At 46.3% G+C, this 27046-nt stretch overlaps 1 protein-coding gene and 1 pseudogene across 4 annotated transcripts in view; both read left to right on the plus strand.

Annotated features, from left to right (window-relative positions):
* Abcc1 (ATP-binding cassette, sub-family C (CFTR/MRP), member 1) overlaps positions 1-27046 on the plus strand; it is a 113426-nt gene that overhangs the window by 14851 nt on the left and 71529 nt on the right. For all 4 annotated transcript variants that reach the window (XR_003951767.1, XM_006521839.4, XM_017316888.2 and 1 more), the window contains exons 2-5: positions 13504-13680; positions 15015-15140; positions 17650-17787; positions 20048-20173. Coding sequence is in view for 3 of the 4 variants with exons in the window: in XM_006521839.4 (XP_006521902.2) it covers positions 13504-13680; positions 15015-15140; positions 17650-17787; positions 20048-20173 (567 nt within the window). In the remaining variant the exon portion in view is untranslated. The remainder of the gene's footprint in view (positions 1-13503; positions 13681-15014; positions 15141-17649; positions 17788-20047; positions 20174-27046) is intronic.
* Positions 6504-6570, plus strand: Gm23116 (annotated as a pseudogene).

Consider the following 27046-nt stretch of genomic DNA (forward strand, 5'->3'; position numbering starts at 1 on the left):
GAGCTCATAGATTCACCTATACTGGCTTCTGGGAGGATCTGCAGGGATTTGTCTCTATCCACCTTGCCAGCACTGGGATTTGAGATGTAGGCTGATGTACCAGGCTTGTTGAGGGATCTCAGGTCTTGATGCTTGTGTAGCAGGTTCATGCTGTGTACCTTATAGGAAAAGAAAGAGGCACTAACAGCCTTCTCAGTGCAGTGTAGTACCTAGCACATAGTAGGTGTTCTAGGCAGACTCCATTCTGTGGTGATAAGGTGGGTGGACAGTAAGGGGCAGTAGAGACCGTATAGGGGGATTTTTGGTGTGGTGATTGTCTTGGGCTCATCTAAGCTGTGGCAGAATCAGGCCAGAACCCAGCTGTGTCTTTCCTGGCTTCAGGTAGACCCCGACCAGGCTGTCTGAGACATTTCAGGTTGTCTGGGTAGTCTGTCTAGGGCCTCTAGGGTGCTTGGCTGTAGGGGGAGGCAGGCCTGATGCCTGGGACAAAGTGAGCATGGGTGTCATTGTCAAGTTTCAAACCCCAGACAAAGGCTGAGGTGCTTACTTAACATTTCAAAGTGGACCAGGCCTCCAGGTTTCCCAGCATCCCCCAGTTCCTCCTTGTTACAGGGGTTTGGCTGGCATGCCTCACCCCCTACCCTAAACTCTCTAGCCCAGAGTCTGGGCTGCCCTTCCCTCAGAGACTCTTCCCTATGTAGTCCAGACATTTGGGTTACCTGCCCCTGTCTTTGTCCCTTTGGCCTCTTGGCTGCTGTACTCATTCTCCTCTCTCCATTCTTTTCTTTTCTCCCTTCCCCATCTGCCAGCATGGTCTAGGGACATGTCCACTCTGGACTCTCCTACACATGTCTGCCTCTGGCTATGTCTCCCACATATCTTTAACAAACTTTCTCTCCTCTACCATATCGAGGAGCAGTCATGTCCTTTTCTTTCCTTTTTCTTTTCTTTTTTCATTCAGTTACCTCTGCACTGGACTTGTATCTGTAGCTCCTTTTGAAGCTCAGGTGGAAGCAGATCTCTCTACCTAAATCCAATGCAGACCAACCAGCCTTACCCTAGTATCCATGTGGCAGGAGCAGCAGCTTTGGAGAACACTTCTTTCTTGGGGCCTGGTAGGAGTCACAGGCTGTGAGTGACTGGTGGCTGGGTGATGGGAGAGCTTGTTGCTGCCTCTCAGCCTGGGCTTGGCATAAACAAGTTGGCCCAGGCATATGGCTGGTGTAGACAAGAAGACAGCTGGCACTGGAGACAGACTGCAGCTGCTGGCAAGTCCCTGATCTGGCCAGGCAGCTACCTTGGCAGTTACACTCAGCCTTACCATTAAAGGTAATTGAGTGTCAGGGAGTAACAGTGCAGAGGCGGGGCATGTGGAGTTCTGTCTTCCAAGAGGCAACGATTCTTTCTCATTTTTTCCCTCATTTTTCCTTTTTCTTTTTTCTTTTCCTTCCTTCTTTTTGTGCAGTGCTGGGGCAAGTATTCTAACACCACTGAGTTACATCCCCACAAAAGGGCTCTTTTCTGTTCTTTTAAGACAGGGTCTCACTAAGTTACTCAACCTAGGCTTGAACTCAATTTGTAGCCTGCAGAAGACTTGAACCTGTGGTCCTCTCATCTCAGCTTTTCCAGTAGTTAGGATGATAGACAGCATTCCGTGCTCAGTGTGGAGTGCTGTGCCTCTTTCTTGACTCGAGATAGAGAAGAAAGCCTCCCTCTGAATGGTGTAGTTGGATGAAAGAAGAGATATCCCCAAAGTTGTGACCTGCATCCCAGGGGCAGAGAGCAACAGGGAGATGTGGCCTGGAGCGTTGGTGGATAGAGACCAGTAGCTGAGATACTGAAATCTGAAAGGGTGAGGATTTGACTTAGATTACATCCAGGCCTGGGTTTGATCCCCAGCCCTGCATAAGCTGGTGGCACATGCTTGTAATCCCAACAAGTGACTTGGATTAGCAACTTTACCTGTCTGTCACCTGTCTGTAAGTGTTCTCATGTACAACATAGTAATGGCTCATTACTGAGCTATGAAATTAAGTGAGCTAATACCTTATTAATGCATGTGTCTTGTCTTGGGGAGAGCCATTTGAGTGCCTCCTCTTCTTGGGGCTATCCACACCACACTGTTACATGAACCACAATGGAGAATGATAAGTTTTCACAGGCTACTGAATTGGCTGGGATCACTTTCCTTGGTGTGAGCCAGGCTTTTATAATCTGCCTAAGTTTCCACTGTGGGCAATGAAAACAGCACTTACCTTGAAGGCTTGTGTGTGGATCACATACAGCATGGTCCAGAACAGGTTTAGCTTTTCCTGACGGGAAGGTTCCTTTTCTATCATTTGCGCTGTCCCTGAAGTCAGGCCTGTCACTAGGTGATTCCCCAGGCCCTCCATAGGCACGTTTTGGATTGCCATTTTCCCATTTCCACTTAGGTAGACCTTAGTGTCTGCCTTCCTGAAGCTTGTTCTGACCTCTAAAGAGGAAGTAAGGAGACAGTCAGCTCCTCGGGGTCCCTGAGTTCCTGTCAGTTGTTGTATCTGCATGTCTCTTTCCTGTGGCCTCAGGGAAGTGGCATGCGGTCCAGCTTGTCTTGGTTTACTTTCTCTAGGTGCCTATCGCAGAGTCAAGTGTGTATCTTGGTTTCCCCCCTTTGTCAGCGTGAGGCAGAGGAACTAAGTGAAGTTTGGTGAGGCTGAGGGCCACATCTTCCACATTTTCTTTAGCTTAAGAAGCAGGTATAGGTGGCTGAGATGGCTTAGGGGGTAAAGGTGCTTGCCTCTAACCTAAGAGTCTCGGTTTAATCTCTGGGACCCATATTGTGGAAGGAGAGAACTGACTCCTATTGTCCCCTGCCTTATACATACACGTTGTATCGTATGTATCCACCCAAGTGTCCCACCCCATACACACGAGAAAAAACAAAAATAAAAGAAGCAGTTTCCAAGGGAGTGCATTGCATCATAGTTGGAATAGAAAAGGTTGGCCACTACCCTAGTGTGGGTTTAGTCAGTGCAGTGAGCAAACACCCCCTTGCCTATCCCACTGCAGTGGAGGGAAGGGGTGCTCTTTGTGCCCAGGTGTGCATGGTCTTCTGTGGGCCAGGTGACAAATGGAAATGTCAGAACTAGGTCCAGCCTTCAGAGTGCTTGCCTAATTGTGGTCCTGGGATCAAACAAGACCAAACAAAAGCTGAGAATGTATCTCAGTGGTAGAGCACTTGTTTAGCATACACGAGGTCCTATAGGTTCAGTCCCTAGGACCACCAGACATCTCCTCTTCCCCCAAGCAGGGAGAATGGTGGGGGGAAGGAAGGGAAAAAGGTAATTGTAAAGTAGTTTCAGGTTCTACAGGAAGCATTTGAAAAGACTGAGTGCTGTCTTTGGAGGGTTCATTTGAGTCTTGTTGTTGCCTTATGGGTCTCCACGGGAACAAGGTATAGACAGACATTAGTGCTGAAGGGAATCCACGGGATTCTAGACAGATATGTGTCCCTGTCTTGGTTTCTGACAAACGTAGAGAGTAAAAACAAGAGCAAAAGCAAACAGACAGACAGACAGGATGAGGATGCAGCTCAGTTGCTCGAGTGGGGTGGGATCCAGGTGTCTTGGGACTGCTCTGTTGCCTCCCTTTCCAGTGGACTTGGCACTGTTGGAACTGAATGCGCATCTGCTTTGTAGTTCAGGTTGGCTTTGAACTTAAAGGTCTTCCTGCCAAAACCTCTTTAAGTATTGCGATTGCACACCTATTCATCATGCCTGGTGGGGCCACCAAGTAAGTCTTTACTGAATGAAAGACTGGCAAATACGGGAAGGCAGAACAGGATGTGGGTGTGCAAGTCGGGGTGGCTGTTGTATGCCTGGGCTCACACTGAAGCAAGGGCCCGCTTGAGTCACGTTCTCCTTGCCAGCTCCTCTTGTAGGAGTTCTGTTGAGACTGAAGCCTGTCCTTGCCTAAGGCTCTTTTCGTGACTTACCAGGTGGTTGGCCTGCACATAAGGCACGAGAATTTGGGGTGTTTTCTTGACTATGACAGTGACTATTTCCCACCCCTCCTTAAGAGGAGCCAGCCTTTCAGAACTTCTCCTTGTGTTTGAGGAGTTGAAGGCCAGGTGTTGATAAGGGTGTCTTTGGGGAATATGGACTCTTAACAATAGTCAGGGATGAATTGATGATCAGATAGCGTTCCTCAGTCAGTGTTGGTGACACTTGGGTTGTTTGCCTGCTGGCCTGCTCTGTGTATTGGACTGGTTTAAATATCCTTGACTTCTATCTACATAATGAGATGATACAATCCTTCGATACTTCATTTTGGCAACTAGAAGTCTTTCCAAGCAATCAGATGTCACTCGGAAGTCAGACTGGCCCCTAGTTTGAAAAGCAATGTTTTAAATCATATGTTAAGGGACGGGTGTGGCTCATTGATGGAGGGCATGCCTAACCTCTGTGAGGACTTGAGTTTGATCCTAGCACCAATAAACCAAAATAACAGACCCTCATTCCTGGGGCTCAGTGCTGGTTCCTCACTTTTGGGAATGGTGCTCAGACAGTAGAGGAATGCCTGTTCCCTGTCCCTGATCTGTCCTCAGACACACTCCTGTGTTTGGTACATATTTAACATTCCCCATGCTTCATCCCAGACCTCAGGTGGTGGCAGAGAAGTTTAGTGATACTCCAGGGTCCTACTTAAAAAAGAGAGGGGAAGGCCGTCTCTTGCTTTTTGAGTGCTTGGCTTGCACATCTGGCATGAGGATTTAGGTGTTTGCCAGGCCAGGACAGTGACTATTTTCCACCACTTCTTGCTTCCCCTTGTTGGTTCAAAAATCTGGCTGTGCTTTAGTCAGTGTTTCTGGGCCTTATTCTTAGTTCTGGTGAGTCAGAGGTCACAGGAGGGAAGCTCAGCTGGCAGCAGGCAGGTGGCATTGCTGCCAGCATGCCACCAGAGCCTTTCTTGACTCTGGGCCTAATGTTATATTAAGGAGAGGGACTCTGGTCTTCTAATCATCACAAGATTGCCATAGGAAACAACACCCCATACTTTCTCTTTAAGTAGGGCTGTGTCCTGAAGCTCAGAGCATCTCAGGTCAGCTACCTCTTGGTACCCTTCCTCAGGTGCTCTTCTCTTGTGCCCCTTGACCAGGTGACCATGCCTGGGCCTGTTCTGAGCAGGACTTTTGTAAGTGACCTGTCTGCTTGGTCCCTTGCCCATTGTCAGGAGAAGGAGCTTGGAGAGTCCTGGAGCTAGATCCCTACATGTGGCTCTGGCACTTGGAGCCTGCAGTCTCTCTTTGTCCTTATGTCCCCTTTCTGTGAAGCTTAGGAGTTCAGTGGAAAAATGGAGGGCTGTACATGAGTATACAAAGAATTATTCTTAAGTTACTTTCTCTGATCTGCTGGCCTAATCCTTAGGTTTGGACCTGCTCTTATCCTGGATATTGTTCCTTATGGCTGCTGTTTCTGATTCAAAGCAGGCTCCACCCCCTGCCATCTCTGCCATTGCTCACTCTTGCTAAGGGCCAGTGTTTGGAGTATTCATGACTCTGAGCCAGTGCATGGCTTGTCTGCTCTGCACAGGTGAACTTGAACTCTGTAAAGCCAAAGGGCATGTATTGGCCATCCTGTAGTATCTTGTCCCAGAGAGCTATCATGTGTAGATTGCTGAAGTTGGGGTGTTGCAGCCTTCAGAGTTCCAGGATTGAGTTTCAAGATCAGAGATGGGAGCTCAGGTTTAGATTCCTGGCTTTCTATTCCTGAGCAGTGTATGTGAGTAATCTAAGCATCCTGCCTGAAAAAGAACAAAGTAGGCTTTTTTGTTTTGCTTTTTTTTTTTTTTTTTTTTTTTCCATTTTTTATTAGGTATTTAGCTCATTTACATTTCCAATGCTATACCAAAAGTCCCCCTTACCCACCCACCCCCACTCCCCTACCCACCCACTCCCCCCCTTTGGCCCTGGCGTTCCCCTGTACCGGGGCACACAAAGTCTGCGTGTCCAATGGGCCTCTCTTTCCAGTGATGGCCGACTAGGCCATCTTTTGATACATATGCAGCTAGAGTCAAGAGCTCAGGGGTACTGGTTAGTTCATAATGTTGTTCCACCTATAGGGTTGAAGATCCCTTTAGCTCCTTGGGTACTTTCTCTAGCTCCTCCATTGGGAGCCCTGTGATCCATCTATTAGCTGACTGTGAGCATCCACTTCTGTGTTTGCTAGGCCCCGGCATAGTCTCACAAGAGACAGCTACATCTGGGTCCTTTCAGTAAAATCTTGCTAGTGTATGCAATGGTGTCAGCATTTGGAAGCTGATTATGGGGTGGATCCCTGGATATGGCAGTCTCTACATGGTGCATCCTTTCATCTCAGCTCCATACTTTGTTTCTGTAACTCCTTCCATGGGTGTTTTGTTCCCACTTCTAAGGAGGGGCATAGTGTCCACACTTCAGTCTTCATTTTTCTTGAGTTTCATGTGTTTAGGAAATTGTATCTTATATCGTGGGTATCCTAGGTTTTGGGCTAGTATGGCAGCACATATACTAAAATTGGAACGATACAGAGAAGATTAGCATGGCCCCTGCGCTTTTTTTTTTTTTTTTCTTTTCATTTTGCAAGTCAGGGGTTGAATCTGGGGTTCACGTGCTAGATAAAAGCCACTGAACTACAGCCCCAGCCCTTTGTTCTAATTCATATTCCCATTGCCTCAGCCTCCCAAGTGCTGGAATGATGTCCTCATTTGTTACACCCAGCCTCTGTGGCGACGCTGGCCATTGGCACTGGTCAGTACTGGCTCTTTGGTTTGTTACTACCTCAGAAAGGTCAACCTTTCAGCTATGCTGCTGTTTGTTTTTTAAGTGTGAATTGAAGCTGTTTGCTGGTATTTTAGATGCAATACACACAGAGAAAAATCTAAACAGGACCAAAGATTATAAACTCCAAACCCCTAGTTTCCATTTTTCCCTCCCTTTGGCTTCAGGTCAACTTTCCAGCCAGCCAGCTACTTGGTGCCTTTTTTGACTGCCTAAGAAAATGTTTCTGCCCAGCCGTGTGTCTTTTATAGGTTGATTTTAATTGGTTATTTATTACTTAATTTATTTTGTAAACTATATCTTGTTATGTAATCTCGGCTGGCTTTGAACTCCTTATGTTCTTTCCTTAGCCTCCCAGGTGCTGGAGTCATACAGGTGCTCACTCCAGTGCCCAACTCTATGGTGATATTTTGTGCGTGTGTATGAATATGTGTACATGCGTTGTGTGTGCTTGTACATGTGGAGTCCTCTGTCCATCTTTGTTTTTTGAGACAGGGTCTCTTACCAAACCTTCAGCTCGCTCTTACTGAGCCTAGAGTCACACACTGCTGCATTTGGGTTTTTATGTGGGTTCTGGTATCACACTCAGATACTCATGTTCCATGGCGAGCACTTTACCCACACTACCACCCCTCCCCAACTAATACTGATTTTAGATGGGATAGTAGTACACATAGCTGATAAACACTACAGATGTTTCTATTTCTAGACAAATTTCTATGTATGGCTTCAGGCTCCTGGCTGTGTATATTTGTCTGCATGTTATATGCTTGAGTCTCAGTTTCTATCCCCAGAAAATGGGTCTTAGGGGGGAGGCTTGAAACAAGGTTTCATTCTGTAATCCACATTGGCCTCAAACTCAGGGCCATCTTCTTGTCTGTGCTTTGTCGCTTCTGAAATTAAAGGCATGTGCCAGCATGTTCCCTTCATAAAATGGGTTTTATGATTGCACCTGTCTACCTGACTGGATTTTGAGGATTTGAGTAGCCAGACATGGTGGTGCACACCTGTAATCCTAGTACAGGGAGAGTGGAGTGTTGAGGCAGGCAGATCAGGAGTCCTAGAACAGCCTCGATGACATTTCAAAAGACTCACCTCCTACCCATGGCCTCCAACTAAAAAGGGTCTAATGTGGTCTTGGGTACTTGGAGTAGAGCCGGTGACACTGCCGCCCGAGTAAAGGCACACGTGTATCCATTCAGTAGGTGGATTTCTGTCTCTCTCTGTCTCTCTCTCTCTCTTTTTTTTTTCCAAGAAAGAGGCTAACCTTGAACTTTTATCTGAACCACATCCCTAGGCTCTTTTTGTTTTATTTCTTTCTGGGTTTTGCTTCAGGTGCTTTTCTACCTGTTTGCTTGGTGCCTCCCCTGCCCCTGGTTAAGAGAGAAGAGAAAAGAAAAACATGAGCGTGTACTGATAAAGATACCTGACTCAAAAAACAAAAGAACCCTGCAAGACAGAATTTTATGGGCACATGAAACTTAAGGGCTTTGGACTTTATCCTTAGGTCAAGGGGACACATTACAGGGTGATCAACTTGAGGGTGGAATAGAGTGTTAATTCAGTAGCCTGGGTCACATAGTTTGTGTCAGGGCAGTTGGTTCTCTGGAGAGTTCTGAGCTAAATTAGGCTTGAGTTCTAGGATCACTGGTTAAGAGAGAGTCCTGGGAGCCCGGTATGGTGGCACGCGCCTTTAATCCCAGCACTCGGGAGGCAGAGGCAGGTGGATTTCTGAGTTCGAGGCCAGCCTGGTATACAAAGTGAGTTCCAGGACAGCCAGGGCTACACAGAAAAACCTAAAAGAGAGAGAGAGAGAGAGAGAGAGAGAGAGAGAGAGAGAGAGAGAGAGAGAGAGAGAGAGAGAGAGTGTGAGTGTGTGAGTTCAGGGAAGGAAGACCAGGTGACTGGAGCCTTGGGTTGGTGGCAGTGAGTCCTTTGCTTGGGCCTAAAAGCCTACAAGCGACAGCCACAGTTCTTGCGCACCTTCTGTAGTGGCTGAGGTTGAGGCTGGATGAAGCAAATATTGAGAGGCTCCACACCTTGTTCCAGCTGTGCTCAGAGCCACTGTGGGTTGTGAGGGGAGATGGCAGGTGTGACTGCTGGCCTTCTGTGGTTTTAAGTTCCATATTCTCAGCTTTCCCTTTGGAGTCCCTTCCTTCCCCTTCTGGCTCAGCTCTGGGGCAAGGTGCTCACTTCTCAGCAATTCCCCTTCCTCAGGGAAACGCCCTCATCTGCACCTCTCTCTTTCCTTGGTGGCATTTCAGCAGATCTGCCTTGTGTAGGAGCTAATCTCTAGCCTGAGCCTTTCCTGCTCCTTAGATATTGTCTGCATCAGTGTGCATGGCGATGGACCGCGGTTGATCTGCCTCTGGTAGCTCTGTGGGATTAAGCTCTTCTGTATACTACCTCCTTGGTTCTTGCAGACTCTTCCAAGCACTTCACCTTCCTGACCGACATACTGGAAAGAAGCTGAAGCTCAGGGGACATCACTGTGTCCTGACCAGATTCACATGAGGTTAAGGTCTTAAGGTGGAGTCCACATTCACCAGGTCTGAAAGCCAGGACTGCTGGTGACTAAGAAATCCGTGAACTGCTACTTAAAAAGACAAAACAAAACAAAAGCCAGCCAACCAATCATCTAACCATGGGAGCTGAGATAAGTCAGTAAAGTGTTTGCTATGCAAGTTTGAGAACTTGAGTTCAATCTCTTGTAACCAAGTAAAAAGCCAAGTGTGTCTGTGTGAGTTTGCATTCCCAGTGCTGACAACTTGCAGACCGGAGGATGCTAATTGGTGAGCTTGGGATAGTGAGAATGACGTCTCAAAAAATAAGGTGGGTGGCTCCTCAGGGACAACACACCACATGCTTTGGCATCCGTATACACATGTGCACATTCACATATACATGGTCACACACACGATAGGGAATAATGTTGGAGAGGGAAGAGATGGCTTTGCATGTTTGTTTCCAGGTGCCTGCTGGGTTGGGGGAGGAGAGTCAGAGGTAGTGAATACTGACGCCTGAGTGCTGAGTTCCTAGAGCCCCTGTTTATCTGTGGCTCTTAGATGAGTTCCAGTGTACCTTGTCCTGGAAATGGATTATAGTGGATTCTACAGGAGAGCAATCGAGTTATCAACTGAGCCATTTCCCCAGTCCACCTGTGTCATCTGTTAATACAAGGATGTCAGTCTGAGTCTTCCTTCAGACTTTCAACGGTGGACTACCTTGTTTATTTAATTTGTCATAAAGAACTAAACTTTGGTGGGAGATCTGCCCCTGTCGGGCTGGCCAGGCTCAGAGGTTTATGAATACCTGGGGCCTGGGAAGTGGCTGCCCCGTGTAAGCCCATGTGCTTGTTTTGAGGGTTTTGTCTGTCTTTTTACCCCTCCTCCCATACCAGGAATAGAATCCAGGGCCTTGTGCATTCTAGGCAAACACTTTACCACCAAGCACATCCCCAGCCCTGTTTCCATCTCTTATTCTACACATTTTAGTTTCTGTGTGTGAGTGCAAAGGTCGGTGTGGTGTGTGGGAGTGGGTTCTGGGGGAGCAGACTCAGGTCCTTAGACTTAGTAGTTAGTGTCGTTGCCTGTTGAGCCCTCTCACTGGCCCTAACTTTATTTTCTGACACGTTTCACATAGTTGCCTAGCCTGTCCTTAAACTCATTCTATAGTCTAGACAGGTCTTAAAATTTCAATCTTATGCCTCAGTTTCTCAAACTGGGATTACATCAAGCTGGTAGGAGCAGACCTGGCCAACTTGTCTACACTTTAAATAAACCTGACTGGCCACTTTGAATTCCAGAGGTTATCCCACATGGACAGGTGCATGGCTGCCACAGGGACCTGCTAGCTTCTTTATGTCATGCTATGTTGTTTATTTGCAAGGGTGGATGGAATGAAGCAGTGGGAGGTGGAATTAAAGTCAAGATTGCCACATGTAGTTTGGCATAGTGGTATTCCCAAGAACAAGGGCCCTCTGAAGAGAATGAGGACAACAGCAGGGCATGGTAGCAGGGGTGGGAATGGGGTGGGGTGCCTTCCACTGGACTACAGAACATCCCTGGGAGTTTCTGTTACAGATGCACCAGGTGTCTTCTGTATCAACAGCCAGGTATCAACTGGAAGTTGATAATGGTTGGCTCTAGAAAAAACATCAGGGCACTGGGAGTGATTAGAAACAGCTTAGGACAAAACCTCCCCCTGTCTCTCATCCTCATTCTCTCCCTCTCCCTCTCCCTCTCCCTCTCCCTCTCCCCCTCCCCCTCCCCCTCCCCATCTCCCTCTCCCCCTCTCCCCCTCCCCCTCCCCCTCCCCTCCCCTCCCCTCCCCTCCTCTCCCCCCTCCCCCTCCCTTTTTCCTTTCACTCTCCCCCCTCTCCCTCTCCTCTTCCCTTCCTCCTTTCCTTCTTCCATCCTTCCTCTCTCTTCCTTCCCCTTTCCCTTCCTTCCTCTTGCCAAAAGAAATGAAAATGTCAAGATTAGGCAAATCTTGTCAGTGATTTCCATTGGCCAGTGTGGTTGCACATGCCTTTAGTCCCACACTCGGAAGCAGAGGCAGGCAAATTGAGGCTGGCATGGTGGTGGTGGTGGTGGGGATATTGAGAGAGCACGTGCAAAAGTGAGAGAGCACATGCCAGCTCCAGGGATCAGTCAGGTTAACAAAAGGGATATGGTCCAGAAAAAGTCTTTGCTTTCAAACCCAACAACCTGAGTTTGATCTACATGGTGGAAGAAGAGAGTAGACTCTTGAAAGTTGTTGACCATGTGCATCATGATACCCTTTAGGGAAACTAAAGTTTTTGCATTTGGATGGTACCTGGAAGAAAAACTAATGTGTTAGCAAGGGAAGCTTGCCTGTGAGGTAGTTTCACAGACTGTGAGTTAGGAGAGAAAGACTAATCTTTCACCATATATTATTTTATATACTAAGAAAAAAATTTAACATGCTGTGTAATTACCTGTGAAGGGCAAGCAAGTACCAAAAGAGAGAGGGGTCATGGCTGAATTTATGTGTGCCTGGCTGGGTGATGGATGATTGTACAGGTGGAGAGATAGACACGCAGACAGGTAGGAGGCAGGGCGTGATGGGTAGGTGTGTGTGGATATGTGGATATGGCAGTAACCAGTTGTAGTGGGAGGATTGTGCAGAGCCAATGGCTGGGTTTGCACACTACTCTAGTGGTTCAACCACTGAGTAACACTCTCTGTGTCTCCATCAGAAGGAGGAAATGGTAAAGGACTGAATACATAGGTTTAAAGGACAGAACTATATATATATGTATATATATATGTATATATACACACACACACACACACACACATACACGTACACATACACACACATACACATATACACATAAACATACACATATGTATATATATGTATATATGTATATATATTTATTTTATTTTATTTTAATTTTATTTTTTATTTTAAAAAATTGATTTTTAAAGACAGGGTCTCACTAGTATCCTTGGCTAGCCTGGTACTCAACTATGTAGACTTGGCTGGTCTCAGACTCACAGAAATCTTCCTGCCTCTGCCTCCCAAGTGCTAGGATTAAAGGTATGACCATCACATGTAGCCAAATGGTTTATTCATTAAATTAAAAATTATGTCTTCAGTAAGATGGTTCAGTGAATAAAGGTGCTGTCGTACGTGTGCGCGCGCGCCCCCCCCTCCCCCCCAGAGTAAAATGTTAAAAGTTGTGTTGTATTGCCAGGCAGTGGTGGTGCACATCTTGCCAAGTATACTAAGCTGGCTTGCCAGGGCGCCGTAGGTATCTGTGTCTCCATTCTCCCAGTGTTAGAATTACAGGTATGTACTGCCACACTGAGCATTAAAAATTGTTATTGTTGCCGGGTGTAGTGGCGCACACCTTTAGTCCCAGCACTTGGGAGGCAGAGGCAGGTGGATTTCTGAGTTCGAGGCCAGCCTGGTCTACAAAGTGAGTTCTAGGACAGCCAGGGCTATATAGAGAAACCCTGTCTCAAAAAAAAAAAAAAAAAAAAAAAAAAAAAGGAAAGAAAAACAAAAAACAAAAATATTGTTATTGTTGTTGTTGTTATTATTATTTTAATATAGTAGTGGCTGACCTGGAACTTGCTATATAGTGCAGACTTTCCTCAGACTCAGAGTCCACCTGCCCCTGCCTCTGCTGGTAGAATTAAAGGCATGTGCTACCCTGCTGGCCCCCAACTTTTTTTTTTAAATGTGAATCCTGGGGATGGAACTCAGGTCTTGTTCAACAAGTGCTTTGCCTACTGAGCTATCTCCCTCGTTCAATGCAGTATCGTTTTCTGTGAACATCTAACATACGATGGACACATAGTCCTGGCATTTGGGCAGTATGTGTGCTCACGGTGATAAAGGTCTGGAGTCTTTAGTTCATGAAACATACACGTAAATAATCAGTATGATGCCCCCGGGTATGGAATCAAGGTTCCCTCTGGTGACAGCCTCCCTCCATCTTATGAGCAGGGGACTTGCTGCTGCACTAGGATCACCTCTTCTTTGCTTCTGTTACTTGCCTTCAGGCTCTCTGGCCACTGGCTCTTTGAAATTTATATACTTGTGTTGAGAGATCCCTGGATAAAGGAATCATGGTCTATTTCTTAGAACCTACAGCAGCAGGATTTGAATCCTGTAAGTCCCTGTTCCTTCATGGTGTGACAGTTGACCTTTGCTTGTGCTTGTGTTCCCAGGACTGGAATGTCACATGGCACACCAGCAACCCCGACTTTACCAAGTGCTTTCAGAACACGGTCCTCACATGGGTGCCTTGTTTCTACCTCTGGTCCTGTTTCCCCCTCTACTTCTTCTATCTCTCTCGCCATGACCGGGGCTACATCCAGATGACACACCTCAACAAAACCAAAACTGTAAGTCACCTGGTATCCCTGTGGGGTGGGGCTTCTGGGTACTTGTGTAGTACAGGCTAGCCTTGTGTGAAGAAGGCAGATGGATGTGTGAAATTAATCAAGAGTGAAAATTTGGAGCCAAACAGTTCAAAACTCAGGCCACAGGACCTTTGAGTGAACTCTTTTAACTTCCATTTCCTCAGTTTCCCCATGTTTGCACTGGGGATGATGGAAGCTTTCTCAGAGGAATTCTCATAAGGTCTTTGTTTACTAAAGCAGTTTCCTTGTATTTATTTATTTTGACTTTGGAAATGTTTTCAGGGCCGAGGAATTGGCTTACTGGATAAAGTGCTGCACAATGTGAGGACCAGAATCCATGAGAAAATTGAAGTGGAGACAGGAATCCCCTGGCCAGACTAGCTGGAAAGGGGTCCCAGGTTCAAACAAGAGACCCTGCCTCAGGAGTAAAGAGGAAGGTACTTCAGTGTGCACCCGTACCTACACACACACACACACACACACACACACACACACACACACACACACACACACACATACACACACGTGTTTTCCCACCCACATGTACATACATGACATTAACATACAAAAAAAGGGTTGGTCTTGAAATTATTTCAGGGTATAGGGAAATTGCAAGAATAATCCCAGAGCCTGTGCCAGCCCCTCTGCCCGAGGCTCCCATTGGCCGTGCCTTCCACTCTTGTCATTTGTTTCTTTCTTAGTCTCTGCTTTCTCCACGTGTACATAGTCCTACGATTTTTTATTTGACTTTTTGTGAAAAGGTGACATCTACCATGCCCTTGTGTTCTCTAATTCTTTATTTTTATTTTTTTTGAGGCAGGTTCCTACTTTGTAACCCAGGCTGACCTGGAACTTGAGAGGCCCTGCCCCACCCCTTGTCCTCTCATGCTAGGATTTCAGACCACCATGCCTGGCTTGCCCACCACTCATGGGTATTTCTTTCCTAAAATTGGGCTGTTCTTTTATTAAGTATCATCAGTAACAGGCAGGGATAGAACCATCTCAGAGCTGTGGCTAGAGGTCAGGTTCTAGGGGTACTAAGGGGATAAAAATAAATTACACCGCTAGGAGCAGTGGAGCATATCAGTCATCCTAGCACTTGGGTGGATGGCTAAGGCAGGAAGATCAGGAGTTCAAAGCCAGCCTGGGCTACATAGTGAGACCCTGGCATAAAGAGAAAGTGTAAGAAGCTGGACAAGGTTTAACTGAGAACCTTGGAGTTGAGCTGGTGTCCTCGTGGTGACTTTTTGTGGTGCTCAGAGAGATTGCAGGATTGCTGCTGCTGTATCAAGCCGTGGTACTCTCTTTTCTTCCAGGCCTTAGGATTCTTTCTGTGGATCATCTGCTGGGCAGACCTCTTCTACTCTTTCTGGGAAAGAAGTCAGGGAGTGCTCCGAGCCCCAGTGTTACTGGTCAGCCCAACACTGCTGGGCATCACCATGGTGAGTGTTGGCTGGTGGGGCTGGCGGCGAGAAATGGAGGACGTGGGCTGTGGTGTGTCTGGGTGGTAGAGTGTTTGCCTAGCATGAGCAAGGTCATAGGTTCCACCAACAAAAGAGAAACTGTGTAGTGAGCCAAACATGGTGGCTTTCATTGTAGCACTTGGAGAGATGGGGAGTTCAAGGTCAGTCTGGCGCTAATAGTAAATTTCGGGCTAGCCTGGGCTACATGAGACCTTGTCTCACAAAACCAAGAAATAGAGGCTGGAGAGATGGCTCAGTGGTTAAAAGTGCTTGCTGCTCTTGCAGAGGACCCAGGTTTGGTTCCACAGTACACACTGAGTGGCTCACAACCCCTCGTAATTCCACCTTCGAGGGATTCCTCTTCAGACCTTGTGGGTACTCACATGTAATTGGAACACACGTAGACACATACACATACCAATACATACAAATAAATCTGAAAAAGAACAAAACTTTAACCTAAAACCAATAGATAAGACTGAAGAAACGGCTCAGAGGATAAAGGCGCTTGTGGTATAAAGCCCATGGGAAGGTGGAAGAAGGGAACAGCTCCACACAGCTGTCCTCTGACTTCCACATGTTCGTTATGGCATGCGTGCACACTCACACACACAAATACACATAATAATAAAATATTTTAAAACCTCTAAAACAAAATATGCAGAATTTCTAATGTTTAGGGGAGCCATGAACAGCAGCTACAGTCCTTACCCTGCCCTGCATTTCCCTGCATCTCTTAAGTGCAGCTCACAGAATGTCATTTGTGGTAGTTTCTCAAGCGTGATGGATTTGGGAGCTCTGAGGCTTTAGGGAGGTAAAATACTAAGTGAAGTAGGAAGCAGTGCTGGCCACTAGGATCCCATACCTCAGCAGCACAGACAGCTAGGACTTTAAATTTACAGATACGCGGTAAGTGAGTTTTGAGCCTGGTAGGACTCCTGTTATTGGGTTTGAGCTTGAGGTCATTTTAGAGGGATCTTGTGGGGCAGGCGCCATGTGTCTCCTTACAGGTGATAAGATGAAGGCACAGAGAGGCCCCGGGCTGTGGGTGAGATTATGGGTAGCTGAGCCAGGCTTGGATCCTGTGTGAAGTCTATAAGGTTTTTAGAGAGCAGAGACCTTGGCAGCTGGAAGAAGAGGAAGAAGAACAAGCTTAGAGCAGACTTGGGGGCAGAGAATCAGTTTATCTGAAGGGTTGGGGCTGAAAGGAGGTGCACAGGGAAGGAGAGGCTGTGAGTGAGGAACAGTGGAGGCGTGGAAGGGAGGGGTGGGGACAAAGAAGACACAGTGATGCTGATGGCTATGTTGACCAGGTGCCAGGCACAAGACTAACTCCTGAATGACTTGTGTTCATCTATGTGCACTTTCTTCCCATGTTGTAGATAAGTGAGTGGAAGCCCAGAGAGGTGAAGAAACTGGGCCTAGGTCACAAAGCCAGGAGATGGTAGAGCCACATTCTGACTGCTGTCCTGATGTTTGTGGTGGCTCTTGGCTTATTTTCTGGCTCTCCTGCTGGGCTCAATTCCTTGCAAACACTTAGTAGGCAGTTAGCAAACATATTCTTGCCCTGACTATGTGTGAGATAAAAATGTGTGGCTTGGCTTAGCACAAAGACATCATTGGTGTCTCTATAAAAGACTAAAGCTGTGTGTCCTTGTGTGCAGAACTTTGAACAGGGAGCTCTGAACTTGGGTCTGGGACTTGAGTTAAGGAAACTTCACTGAAGGGAAGAATAGTGGAGCTGAAGCCCAGAGGGCGAATAGGATGAAGGGGCTGAGGGCAGAGGGCCATCCTATTGAGAACAGCATGTCCAACATTCAGAAGAATGGAGTGTTGGCCTGAGTGCCTGGAACAGGGATGGAGAGGGAGGGGATCAGAGAGGACGTGCCAGGGGGAGGTAGAGGACTCCAAGGCACTGTAGCCTCACTGGTCTGCGTTGTCTTCTCTCAAAGCTGGATCTTAGTTCTAAACTAAGCTTCCTTCAAGTTCCCCTTAGGGTCTTATTACAATCCCATGACTCAGGGACTGGAAGACAGCTCAGTTGTTAAGAGTCCTTGCTGCATAAACATTAAGAGCTGCTCAAATCTCCAGCACCCATGTAAAGTCTGGCGTGCCATACATATCTTTAATTGCAAAGCAGAGGCAACTTGGCTACCAACTTCGTTCTAGGTTAAATGAGAGGCTCTGTGTCAAGAGGATAAGGCAGAGAGTGAGAGAGCAGAATTCTTAGAATCATCTTCCAGCCTCTGCACATGTGCACCCATATACACATGTGCATATACGGCTCACATTCTCACAGGAATACACATAGAGAATAAAAAGAGAGAAACCTTTAGAAAATAGCTACAACTCTTTAGGTAGCGGCAGTGGTACAGCTGTGCCTGGGGTGAGGGCCTCTCCTGGACCCCTGAGTCATGCATGCTTACTCAGCACCATGGGACCCTGGGGTCCTGCTTTCTCTAAACTCTTATGTACCTTTCTCTTCCAGCTGCTCGCCACCTTTTTGATACAGCTTGAACGGAGGAAGGGAGTCCAATCCTCGGGAATTATGCTTACTTTCTGGCTCGTAGCCCTACTCTGTGCCCTTGCCATCTTGAGATCTAAGATCATCTCTGCCTTAAAAAAGGTAATTGATGGCCAGGGGGAGAGATGCTTAATCCATTTTGTGTGGTCATGTGTTGCCATGGGAACCATAGGATGGGGACCACATAGGTTCTGCTTCTTTTCCAGGACCATCTCTACGCCAGCGAATCAGGTACAGACTTTGTTCTAGACCCGTCTTTCCTGCCTACAGGCAAATGCTAACTCACATTAAGCTTCTGTCTGTAGTGCCTCTGTAGGCTAGCCAGGCTGGAGCTGAGCTGGGAGCTCTGTTTGCCCATTTGCCACACCACCTCCAGTAGGATCTGTGTGACAAGTTCCACAGACTGAGGCGATTGACCTCAAAAGGGGGAGGCCTCCTGGAATCGGTTGTGGAACTCTTCACTGGAGAAAATATATTGAGCCATAGTTCTCATGGCAATCTATCTGTTTTGTTTTCTCTTATTCCTTTTCTTATTTACATGTTCCTGGTAGCCTAGGCCAATATCTTAAGTGAGAATAATGAGTAAGAAACCATCCCTAGAGATGGGGCCACTAACATGACCTAATCCCCAGGGAAACCAATGCTTTACTTTTTAAATCATTTACAAAACAATTATGGTAAAAACTTTCCCAACAGTAAAATTTCATATGGCTACATGTGTGTCATCGGAGGTAGATTTTGGTATATGGTAAAGAAACCCTTAATTAGAAAGAATTCAAATAGTTTAAATTTATACATTGAAGATTATAAAAAACCAGGCACTAGATGTTAAATAATAATTTAATAATGGTTATTATTATTATTATTTAATAATAACCATGGGCTGGAAAGTTAGTTCAGTGGTTAAGAGCACTGACCGTTAAAGATTATTAACCTGCTCCTGGGAATATGCCACCAGCCTTGGACGACAGCCCCCACTGAATATATCCTTTTAGAATTGTTATATTTTAATGATTTATAGTGATGTTACCTGCTCTGTTTGTGATTCACTGAATAGTTTCAGAGTTGTAATGCTCAGATGATTTTTGTGTTTTACTGTGCCAAATGATTTTTGTTTTTATTTGTGATTGTTTCACTGGATATAGTTTCTAAGAGATGTAATGTTTCTTTTTTTAATGTATAAAACCCCCTGCTTGAGAGCTGCAGAATACACTCAGATTCAAACTGCCTCTGTGTTTGTTTCTGTCTGTCACCGCCAAATCCTTACCCACCTAGCTTCAAGGACCTTCATTCCAGGGACCCCCATACCTGACTGCGGTGGTCCGTGGCACCCAGTGGCTGTTCCCCAAGGACCCTAGACATGTTAACCTCGGTGTTACCAACTGTAACTCTGACAGGAAGTTGTTGAGGCTGGCCCCTGAGTGCCACTCTCAAAATGTCTGAAGAATGTACACTTCTTGGCTAGTCTGTAATTTCTTGTTACCTGGGAGCTAGAGACTGGCATGAGCATGAAGTGGGGATGGAAGGAGGGAACATGGAGGAGGGAGGAGAGATGTGGAGCACCTGTAAAAGCATAGCCTCTGGAACAGGGACAGTAGCTGGCAGAGTTGAGTTTGTGTTTTCCTAAATGCTTCTCCAGGGACTACTCGTTTCTCATGAATAATTTGAGGATCCATGCATAATGATTCCGATGAGGCATCTCTACTTCAGCACTAACTGACAAGTGGACAGAGGCTTTTTCATTGTGGGACACTGTCCTGTGCTTTGTAGGATATCTAGGGCCACCCTCCATACTCTGTGTGCTAGGAGCTAAGGTCAAACATCCCCAGACACTGGAATTATTGTCTGACATGCAAAAGAGCCTTTGGTTGAGGAGCTCAGCGGTGGAGGAGCCAGGGCATAGAAAGGTTAAATAAATGGATGAGGTCCCATGGCCAGAAGGAGCAGAGCAGACCTGTTTAGGCATAGCAGATGAGGCTATCTTTCTCCTGTCTCATTTTCAGGGGAGGGAAATTCGGGGATGCCTGTGGCAGAGGAGGTAGCTATCTGCAGCCTGCTCTTTGGGCTTATCTTAATCCTTTTTACTGTTGCTATAGCCAAATCCATAGTCAGGATAATTTAGAGAAAACAAATGTTTATTGAGCTTGTGGTTCTGAAGGCTGGGAGGTCTGAGGTTTTGGGGCAGCATCTGAAGAAAGCCTAGCTGGCAGATTCCTGCAGAGGCCCATGACATCTCATGCCATTTTGGGCCCCCACCACTGAACACCATTCCTCGTGACTGTGAGGATTTGGTGTGTCATCTGTGTCCTGCTTTCAGGGAAGATTATATTGATCTGTGCCCCCTGCCTTCTCCCCTGCTCAGGATGCTCATGTGGACGTGTTTCGAGATTCCACGTTCTATCTGTACTTCACCCTTGTGCTTGTTCAGCTCGTGCTGTCCTGCTTCTCAGACTGCTCACCCCTGTTCTCTGAAACTGTCCATGACCGGGTAAGTGTGACCCAGATGTGTATGCCCAGGTCGGGGAGCAGTAGGCAATTGCAGCTAACTCTGATTTGGCTCAGGTTCTAAACCCAACACCATCTGGGTACTTGTTCTGAGCCCCCACTTCACCAATGCAGACTCACATTGCATTCCTGTGGAAGCCCATAGCAAAATCGTTCTTCTCACTTGTCACGTGGAAACCTGTGCATGGATACACCAGTGTCCCTGTGTCCCTGACTGTGCCTTACAAGCCAGCTGGTAACTTTTACTTAGCATGATGATTTTAGAAAATGTGAAGAGAACCCACAGGTGAAAACTTAGAGTCAGCAAGTATCAGGTAAATTCCAACTGCCCAGGCTTTCTAGACAAATGGGAAGTCTTGGCAGATGAAGGCCATGGTCTTACAGGGCTGAGGTCGGTAGGAGCTACGGCTGGGGCTGTGGATCCACATTATCTTAGGTCTTGAATCTCTGCTATGGCACCCATTAGGCCCTCGGCCATCTCTGTCAGTTTCAGGGACATCCTGTGACCTGCTGCTTCCTACTGTCCATCTTTCTTCCTCCATCTTTCTTCTTAGTTACCCTCTTCTCCTCCAGTACAGATCGAGTGTCAGCCCTGTGATTTGTGTCCTTCCAGGCAGCCTGGCCTCCGGTGGGCTTCCTATCAGTCCAGACAGGAACCTTTACTTCGAGCTCTAGACTAGGTCCTAGCAGACAGCAGTCCCAGGCAGATTCCTGCATCCATTTGTTTTGTCTACAAATTTTTATTGGAACATATTCTTGCTTATTTGTGAAATGTCCCACATGGCTGATGGGCACTTACAGGGAGAATTAAGGGGCTGCCCTGAGACTGCATTTCCCTTACCCCCTGTATTTCCTAACCTTGCTGTTTGGCTCTCTGTAGGTGAAGTTTGCTGGAGCCCTGTCTGGAAGAGCCCTTCAGCTTTGTTGATTTGGGACCTTGTATTTATACTTAACTCCTTTATTTTGTGTAGGGCTTCTTTCTTCCAGTGAACACAGCTCAGTCACTGAGGGGCCAGGACAGGGCAGAGCTGTTCATCAGCTCCCTGCTGAACTAGGCAATTTATATGCATGTCTCTTTTTATTTTTCCCATTTTTCAGAAAGGGAAATGGAGTCCTAGGGACTTAAGTGGCAGAGCAGGAATTCGAGCCCAGGACTGGTCCTTCTATAGAATCCCATCACTTTCTCTTGGTTATATTCCACTTAAGGGCAGGTTTAATAATGTCTGAATTGGTTCCTTAGGCCCAAAGGCAGAGATTGTCCTGGGATCTTGATGCCTTAGGCAATGTTGGCATGCGTGGGCTGCTGTAACAGTGTAGGGGGTCCTCTGAGGGTCCTCTGAGGCCTGGGACATGGCATAATGCCAAAACTGGGTTCCCTTTAAAAACACTGTGTTTACTTAATAAGACAAAATGTATTCAACCTAAGATCGATCATCTTAACTGCTTTAAATGGTTCGGTGCCATCATGGCTATTGATTTCATTCATAACACAATTATTGTGGCTGGCTGATTTCAACTGGGACTGTGTTAAGGCACAAGGAATCATGGATCCCTTCTGGGGTCAAACCTGGCACAACTTTGATAGCGTCCCCAGATGGTATGTGCGTGTGTGCGCGTGTGCGCACGTGCTCGTGTATGGCACGGAAGCTTAAGTGGAACCAGTTTAAAGCTCTCAGACTTGAATGAGATTTTGTTTTTTAAAAGATTTATTTATTTTATGTTTATGAGTGCACTGTAGCTGTACAGATGGTTGTGAGCCTTCATGTGGTTGCTTGGGAATTGAACTCAGGACCTCGGCTCGCTCCAGCCCCCACTCACTCTGGCCCTGCTTGCTCTGGCCCAAAGATAGATAGATTTATTTATTTATTTATTTATTTATTTATTAATTATTATTTTTATATTTAGGTATATATTGTTTTGACATAGCTATATGTTGCAAATCATGATCATATCAAGTTAACTAACATATCCATCCTGTCATAAAGTTACTTAAAAAAAAATCCCAGTTAGCAATTTGCCATATTCTTTTTTTTCTCAAGATTTTTTTTATTGGACATTTTCTTTTTTTCTTTTTATTATTAGATATTTTCTTCATTTACATTTCAAATGCTATCTCCTTTCCTAGTTTCCTCTCTGAAAATCCCTTATACCTTCCCCCTTCCCCCTGCTCCCCAACCCACCCACTCCTGCTTCCTGGCCCTGGCATTCCCCTGTACTGGGGCATATGATCTTCTCAAAACCAAGGGCCTCTCCTCCCACTGATGGCTGACTAGGCCATCCTATGCTACATATGCAGCTAGAGACATATGGGGGTACTGGTTAGTCCATATTGTTGTTCCTCCTATAGGGCTGCAGACCCCTTTCACGTCCTTGGGCTGTAGCTGTCTTCAGACACCAGAAGAGGGCATCAGGTCCCATTACAGATGGTTGTGAGCTACCATGTGGTTGCTGGGATTTGAACTCAGGATCCTCAGAAGAGTAGTCAGTGCTCTTAACCGCTGAGCCATCCCTCCAGCCCTGAGAGATTTTTTTGTTGGCTTGCTTTTTGCTATGCTGGGGATGCCAGTGTTTCACTATTGAGCCACATCTCCAGCACTGTTTGCCAGGACCAGGGCCCTTTTTATTATAAAAGGGGAGGGAGCTGTCTCTGAAGGGGGCACTGTACTTTGGCTGTTGTCAGTGATTGGTTCTAGGTGTTGGTGGAGACTTGTACACTCTCTGGGTGGTCCAGGGCAGTAAAGGGGTGATTTTTCTGTCCCTGGTTCTGAAGTTAACCATCTTCAGACTCAGTCATGAATATCTACCTGATCCTCTCTTCCTGCTTTAGCTGCAAGAACTTTATATAGGATGTCAGATATCATCCTGGCTGTCTTTGGAAGCTACAGCCTGTCACGTGTCCTTATGCTTGGAAGCAAGCACTTTTCTGTCTGGGTTTTCCTCTCCTTTTTCTTTCTTCTTTTTAAAACATTTTAATTTTAGTGTGTGTGGGCACCTGTGCCACATAACATGATCTTAGAAGTCAGTGGATCTCCTCCAAGAGTCGGTTCTTCCCTTCCATTGTGTGAGTTCCTGGGGATCTAAGTCAGGCTGTCAGATTTGGCAGTACCTTTACCTACTTAGTCATCTTGCTGTGTAGCCATCTAGCTATGTAGTCTAGATAGCTCTGGAGTCACCATCCTCTTGTGTCAATTTCCCCGGTGCGGAATCACAAGTGTGCCCTAGCAGGCCACACTTGGTAAGTTTTGTTTCATTTCTGAGATCTGGGATGGGATCCCAGGCTGCCCTTGAACTTGATCTCTGTCCTTGAGGTGAGCTGGAAGGTGTGTGTGTGTGAATGTGTGTGTGTGTGTGTGTGTGTGTGTGTGAGAGAGTGTGTGTGTGTGAGAGAGTGTGTGTGTGTGAGTGTGAGTGTGTGAGTGTGAGTGTGTGTGTGTGTGTGAGTGTGTGTGTGAGTGTGAGTGTGTGTGTGTGAGTGTGTGTGTGTGTGTGAGAGAGTGTGTGTGTGAGAGTGTGAGTGTGTGAGTGTGTGTGTGTGTGTGAGTGTGTGTGTGTGTGTGTGTGTGTGTGTGTGTGTGTGTATGTGTGTGTTGCAGAATGGGCAGTCAGGGCTAATGGTTCCTGAGTCATAGGAATAAGAGAAAGGCTGCTGCTCGGGAGGAAGTTTTGTGAATATGTTCACTTTGTGTATTTTATGGGAGGGGTTCCTAGGAGAAGTAATATGTGCAAAGTTCCAGATGTGTGATGGATACTTTCTGGGATACTTCTGTTTGACTCCATCAGAAGGCTTCATCCCAGGAATTAAGTGACAAGGCCCGGGGCAGGGAACAGAGGAGGGTACTACGAACTGAGTACAACACACACATATATATGAATGAATGAGATTTTTTTTCCTTTGAGACGAGTTCTCACATAGCCCAGGCTGACCTCAAACTCCTTTTGTAGTGGAAATGACCTTCTATTTTTGATCCTGCACTCTCCACTTCCTGAGTGCTGGGATTATAGGCATGCACCACTGTGCTTGATTTATGAAGTTATGCCAGGCTAGCTTCCACCAAACAGTCCCAGCTCCAGCCCTGTATTGTGGACGTTTAATTTCATTGTAGTAAGAGTCTATGAAAGCATCTATAGTGTTACCTTCAATCTGGATGTGTTTTGGGGGACCCCTTGGGGCTAAAAGGAGACTACATGGGACTTAGGGAGGTTGGTGGCACTAAGGAAGCTGTCACAGATGGCCAAACAGCCAGAGCAAGGACATAACATTTATGTGAACTCAGTTGTGGCTTAGTGAGTTACTACTGTAGATTTTACCCCTAAGACATCTGGGCCAACACTCTGCTATGTATTGCCTAGGCAGATGGATTTTCTTCTTGCCGCTTTATTGAGAGTGGATTTCCTGTCTCTGCTGCGCTGGTGGTCACTCACCTGCTGAGGATGACCTTGAACCTCTGACCCCTGCCTCCTGCTCCCAGAGTGCTGGGATTGCAAGTGTGCGCTACTGCACCCAGTTTTATTAATGGGACCCAGAGCTTCCTGCACTCTAGGCAGGCATCCTCTAACCCCTGTTTTTTTGTTTCTCTTTTTAAAATCATTTAGGTAAAAACAAAAAGACATGTGTAGGCCAGGCTGGCCATAAACTCACAGCAGTTTCCTCGCTTTAGTTTTGCAGTGTGGAAAGTCATGGCTGGCTTGTGACTTTTATCTTGAGACAGTTTTGTTTGCAAAAGGTTTCAAAAACAGTAGAGTACTCTTATATCTTAATATTTAAGAGATAAGGGTTTAAAAAAATATAGAGCCATTATTTGGCCCAGTATCACTCATAATTCTTTTCATGTCATAAGATATTGCAGCAAGCCATTGTAGTTGCAAAACGGGCCATCCCGTCATTGGACGGGCTTATTGCTTTGCTTATTAGCTGCAGTTTCTCTCTGACTGCCCTGGTGTGGGGTTTGTTTAGAAAAGGGAAAGGAAATTCTTATTTCTTTGCATTTAATCTGTGTACCGGAACAATGGCTTGTGTCGCTAAGTGTCTTTTTATTATCCATGTAAATCTGTGTATGGCATATAGTGTGATGTGTTTTGGTACACTGCTTTTCTAACTCACCCTTTTCCCAGCCAAGGTCCCTTCTGACTGCTTCTAGAGCTTTGCTCGTGCCCACTCCCCTTTGGACTAGTAGCTCTGGGGTATAATATAGTGTTCTGGCCCTTCCTTGTTTGTTTCTTGCCCAGTAGCTTGTTTTCAGACAGAAACAAATTTTGATACCCTGATTCTGCCCCCCAAACCAGCTGCTTCTGGAACGGTGGGAATGAAATAGGATCAACAGACTGGATGGGTAACCCATGATTAGAATCGGCGGTCTCTTCTGCTCTCCGAATGCCTTCTCTCAACTGTTAATTGTTCCTTCACACAGGCCATCTTGGAAATTGAGATCTCAATGTGCACATGTTAAGTGCTTGACCTCTGTGCTGGTAATTTCCCACCTTCTGTTGAACTGAACTGGCCTTCTGCCTCTGGTAGAGATTTTTTGATAGCTGGCTCAAAATCTCTGTAGCTCTTAGAGTTGCCTATAAGAGACCCAACATTCATTCATTCATTCATTCATTCATTTTCTTTCTTTCTTTCTTTCTTTCTTTCTTTCTTTCTTTCTTTCTCTCTTTCTTCCTTTCTCTCTTTCTTTCTCTCTTTCTTTCTAGATATTTTCTTTATTTACATTTCAAATGTTATCCCCTTTTCTGGTTTCCCCTCTGAAAACCCCCTATTCTCTCCTTGCTCCGCCTGCTCACCAACCCACCCACTCCTGCTTCCTGGCCCTGCCATTCCCCTATACTGGGGCATAGAATCTTCACAGGACCAAGGGCCTCTCCTCTCATTGATGACCGACTAGGCCATCCTCTGCTACATATACAGCTATAGAGCCATGAGTCCCACCATATGTTTTCTTTGGTTGGTGGTTTAGTCCCAAGGAGCTCTGGGGTTACTGGTTAGTTCATATTTGTTGTTCCTCCTATGGGGCTACAAACCCCTTCAGCTCCTTGGGTCCTTTCTCTAGCTCCTTCATTGGGGACCCTGTGCTCCATCCAATGGATGGCTGTGAGCATCCATTTCTGTATTTGTCAGGCACTGGCAGAGGCTCTCAGGAGACAGCTATATCAGGCTCTGTCAGCAAGCACTTGTTGACATCCACAACAGTGTCTGGGTTTGGTGATTGTATATGGGATGGATCTCCAGGTGGGGCAGTCTGGATGGAGACCCAACATTTCTAACCTGACCTTCAGTATAGACTCTACATCATAAACTGCCAGATCTCTTGCCAGATGTTGAGCCCAGGGCTCTCCACAGTCGAGGCAAGTGTTCTGCTATAGACTTAAGTCCCTTTTGGGTCCCTGGGTCTGCCATACTTCTCCACATTCCTGGGCTCTGAGCACATTGCTTTCTGTGAGGAATGTTCTTTGAGCCTCATGAACCAATCTGTGCTGCTTTATGTGAGCTCTGTGGTCCTGTCCAGCTACATTTAGACCCTGGTTGCAGTTAAGTTTTACATTGTTTCCAGGGTTTATATAGTCATTGTTGATTGATTGTCTCTGGAGCCCTGACTATGTGTCTCACACCTTCTGCCACTTTTAGATATAGGAGCTCAGACAGGGTTTTTTTTTTTTTTTTTTCCCTCTGTTCTCATTTAATTGGATAATGAGGGTGAAACATAATCCTGCCTTGTAGGGTGGTCTTGGAGATGAACTGGTCATTTATGTAGTGTGTTGAACACCTTGTAGAGCAGGGTAAGGTAGGTATACATGGGTTGTCTCTTTGTTCATACTTGTGTATGTTTCTTGATACACAGTAAGTGCTCAGGGAATATCT

This window comes from Mus musculus, chromosome 16 (assembly GCF_000001635.26).
Source record: "Mus musculus strain C57BL/6J chromosome 16, GRCm38.p6 C57BL/6J".
NCBI lineage: Eukaryota > Metazoa > Chordata > Mammalia > Rodentia > Muridae > Mus > Mus musculus.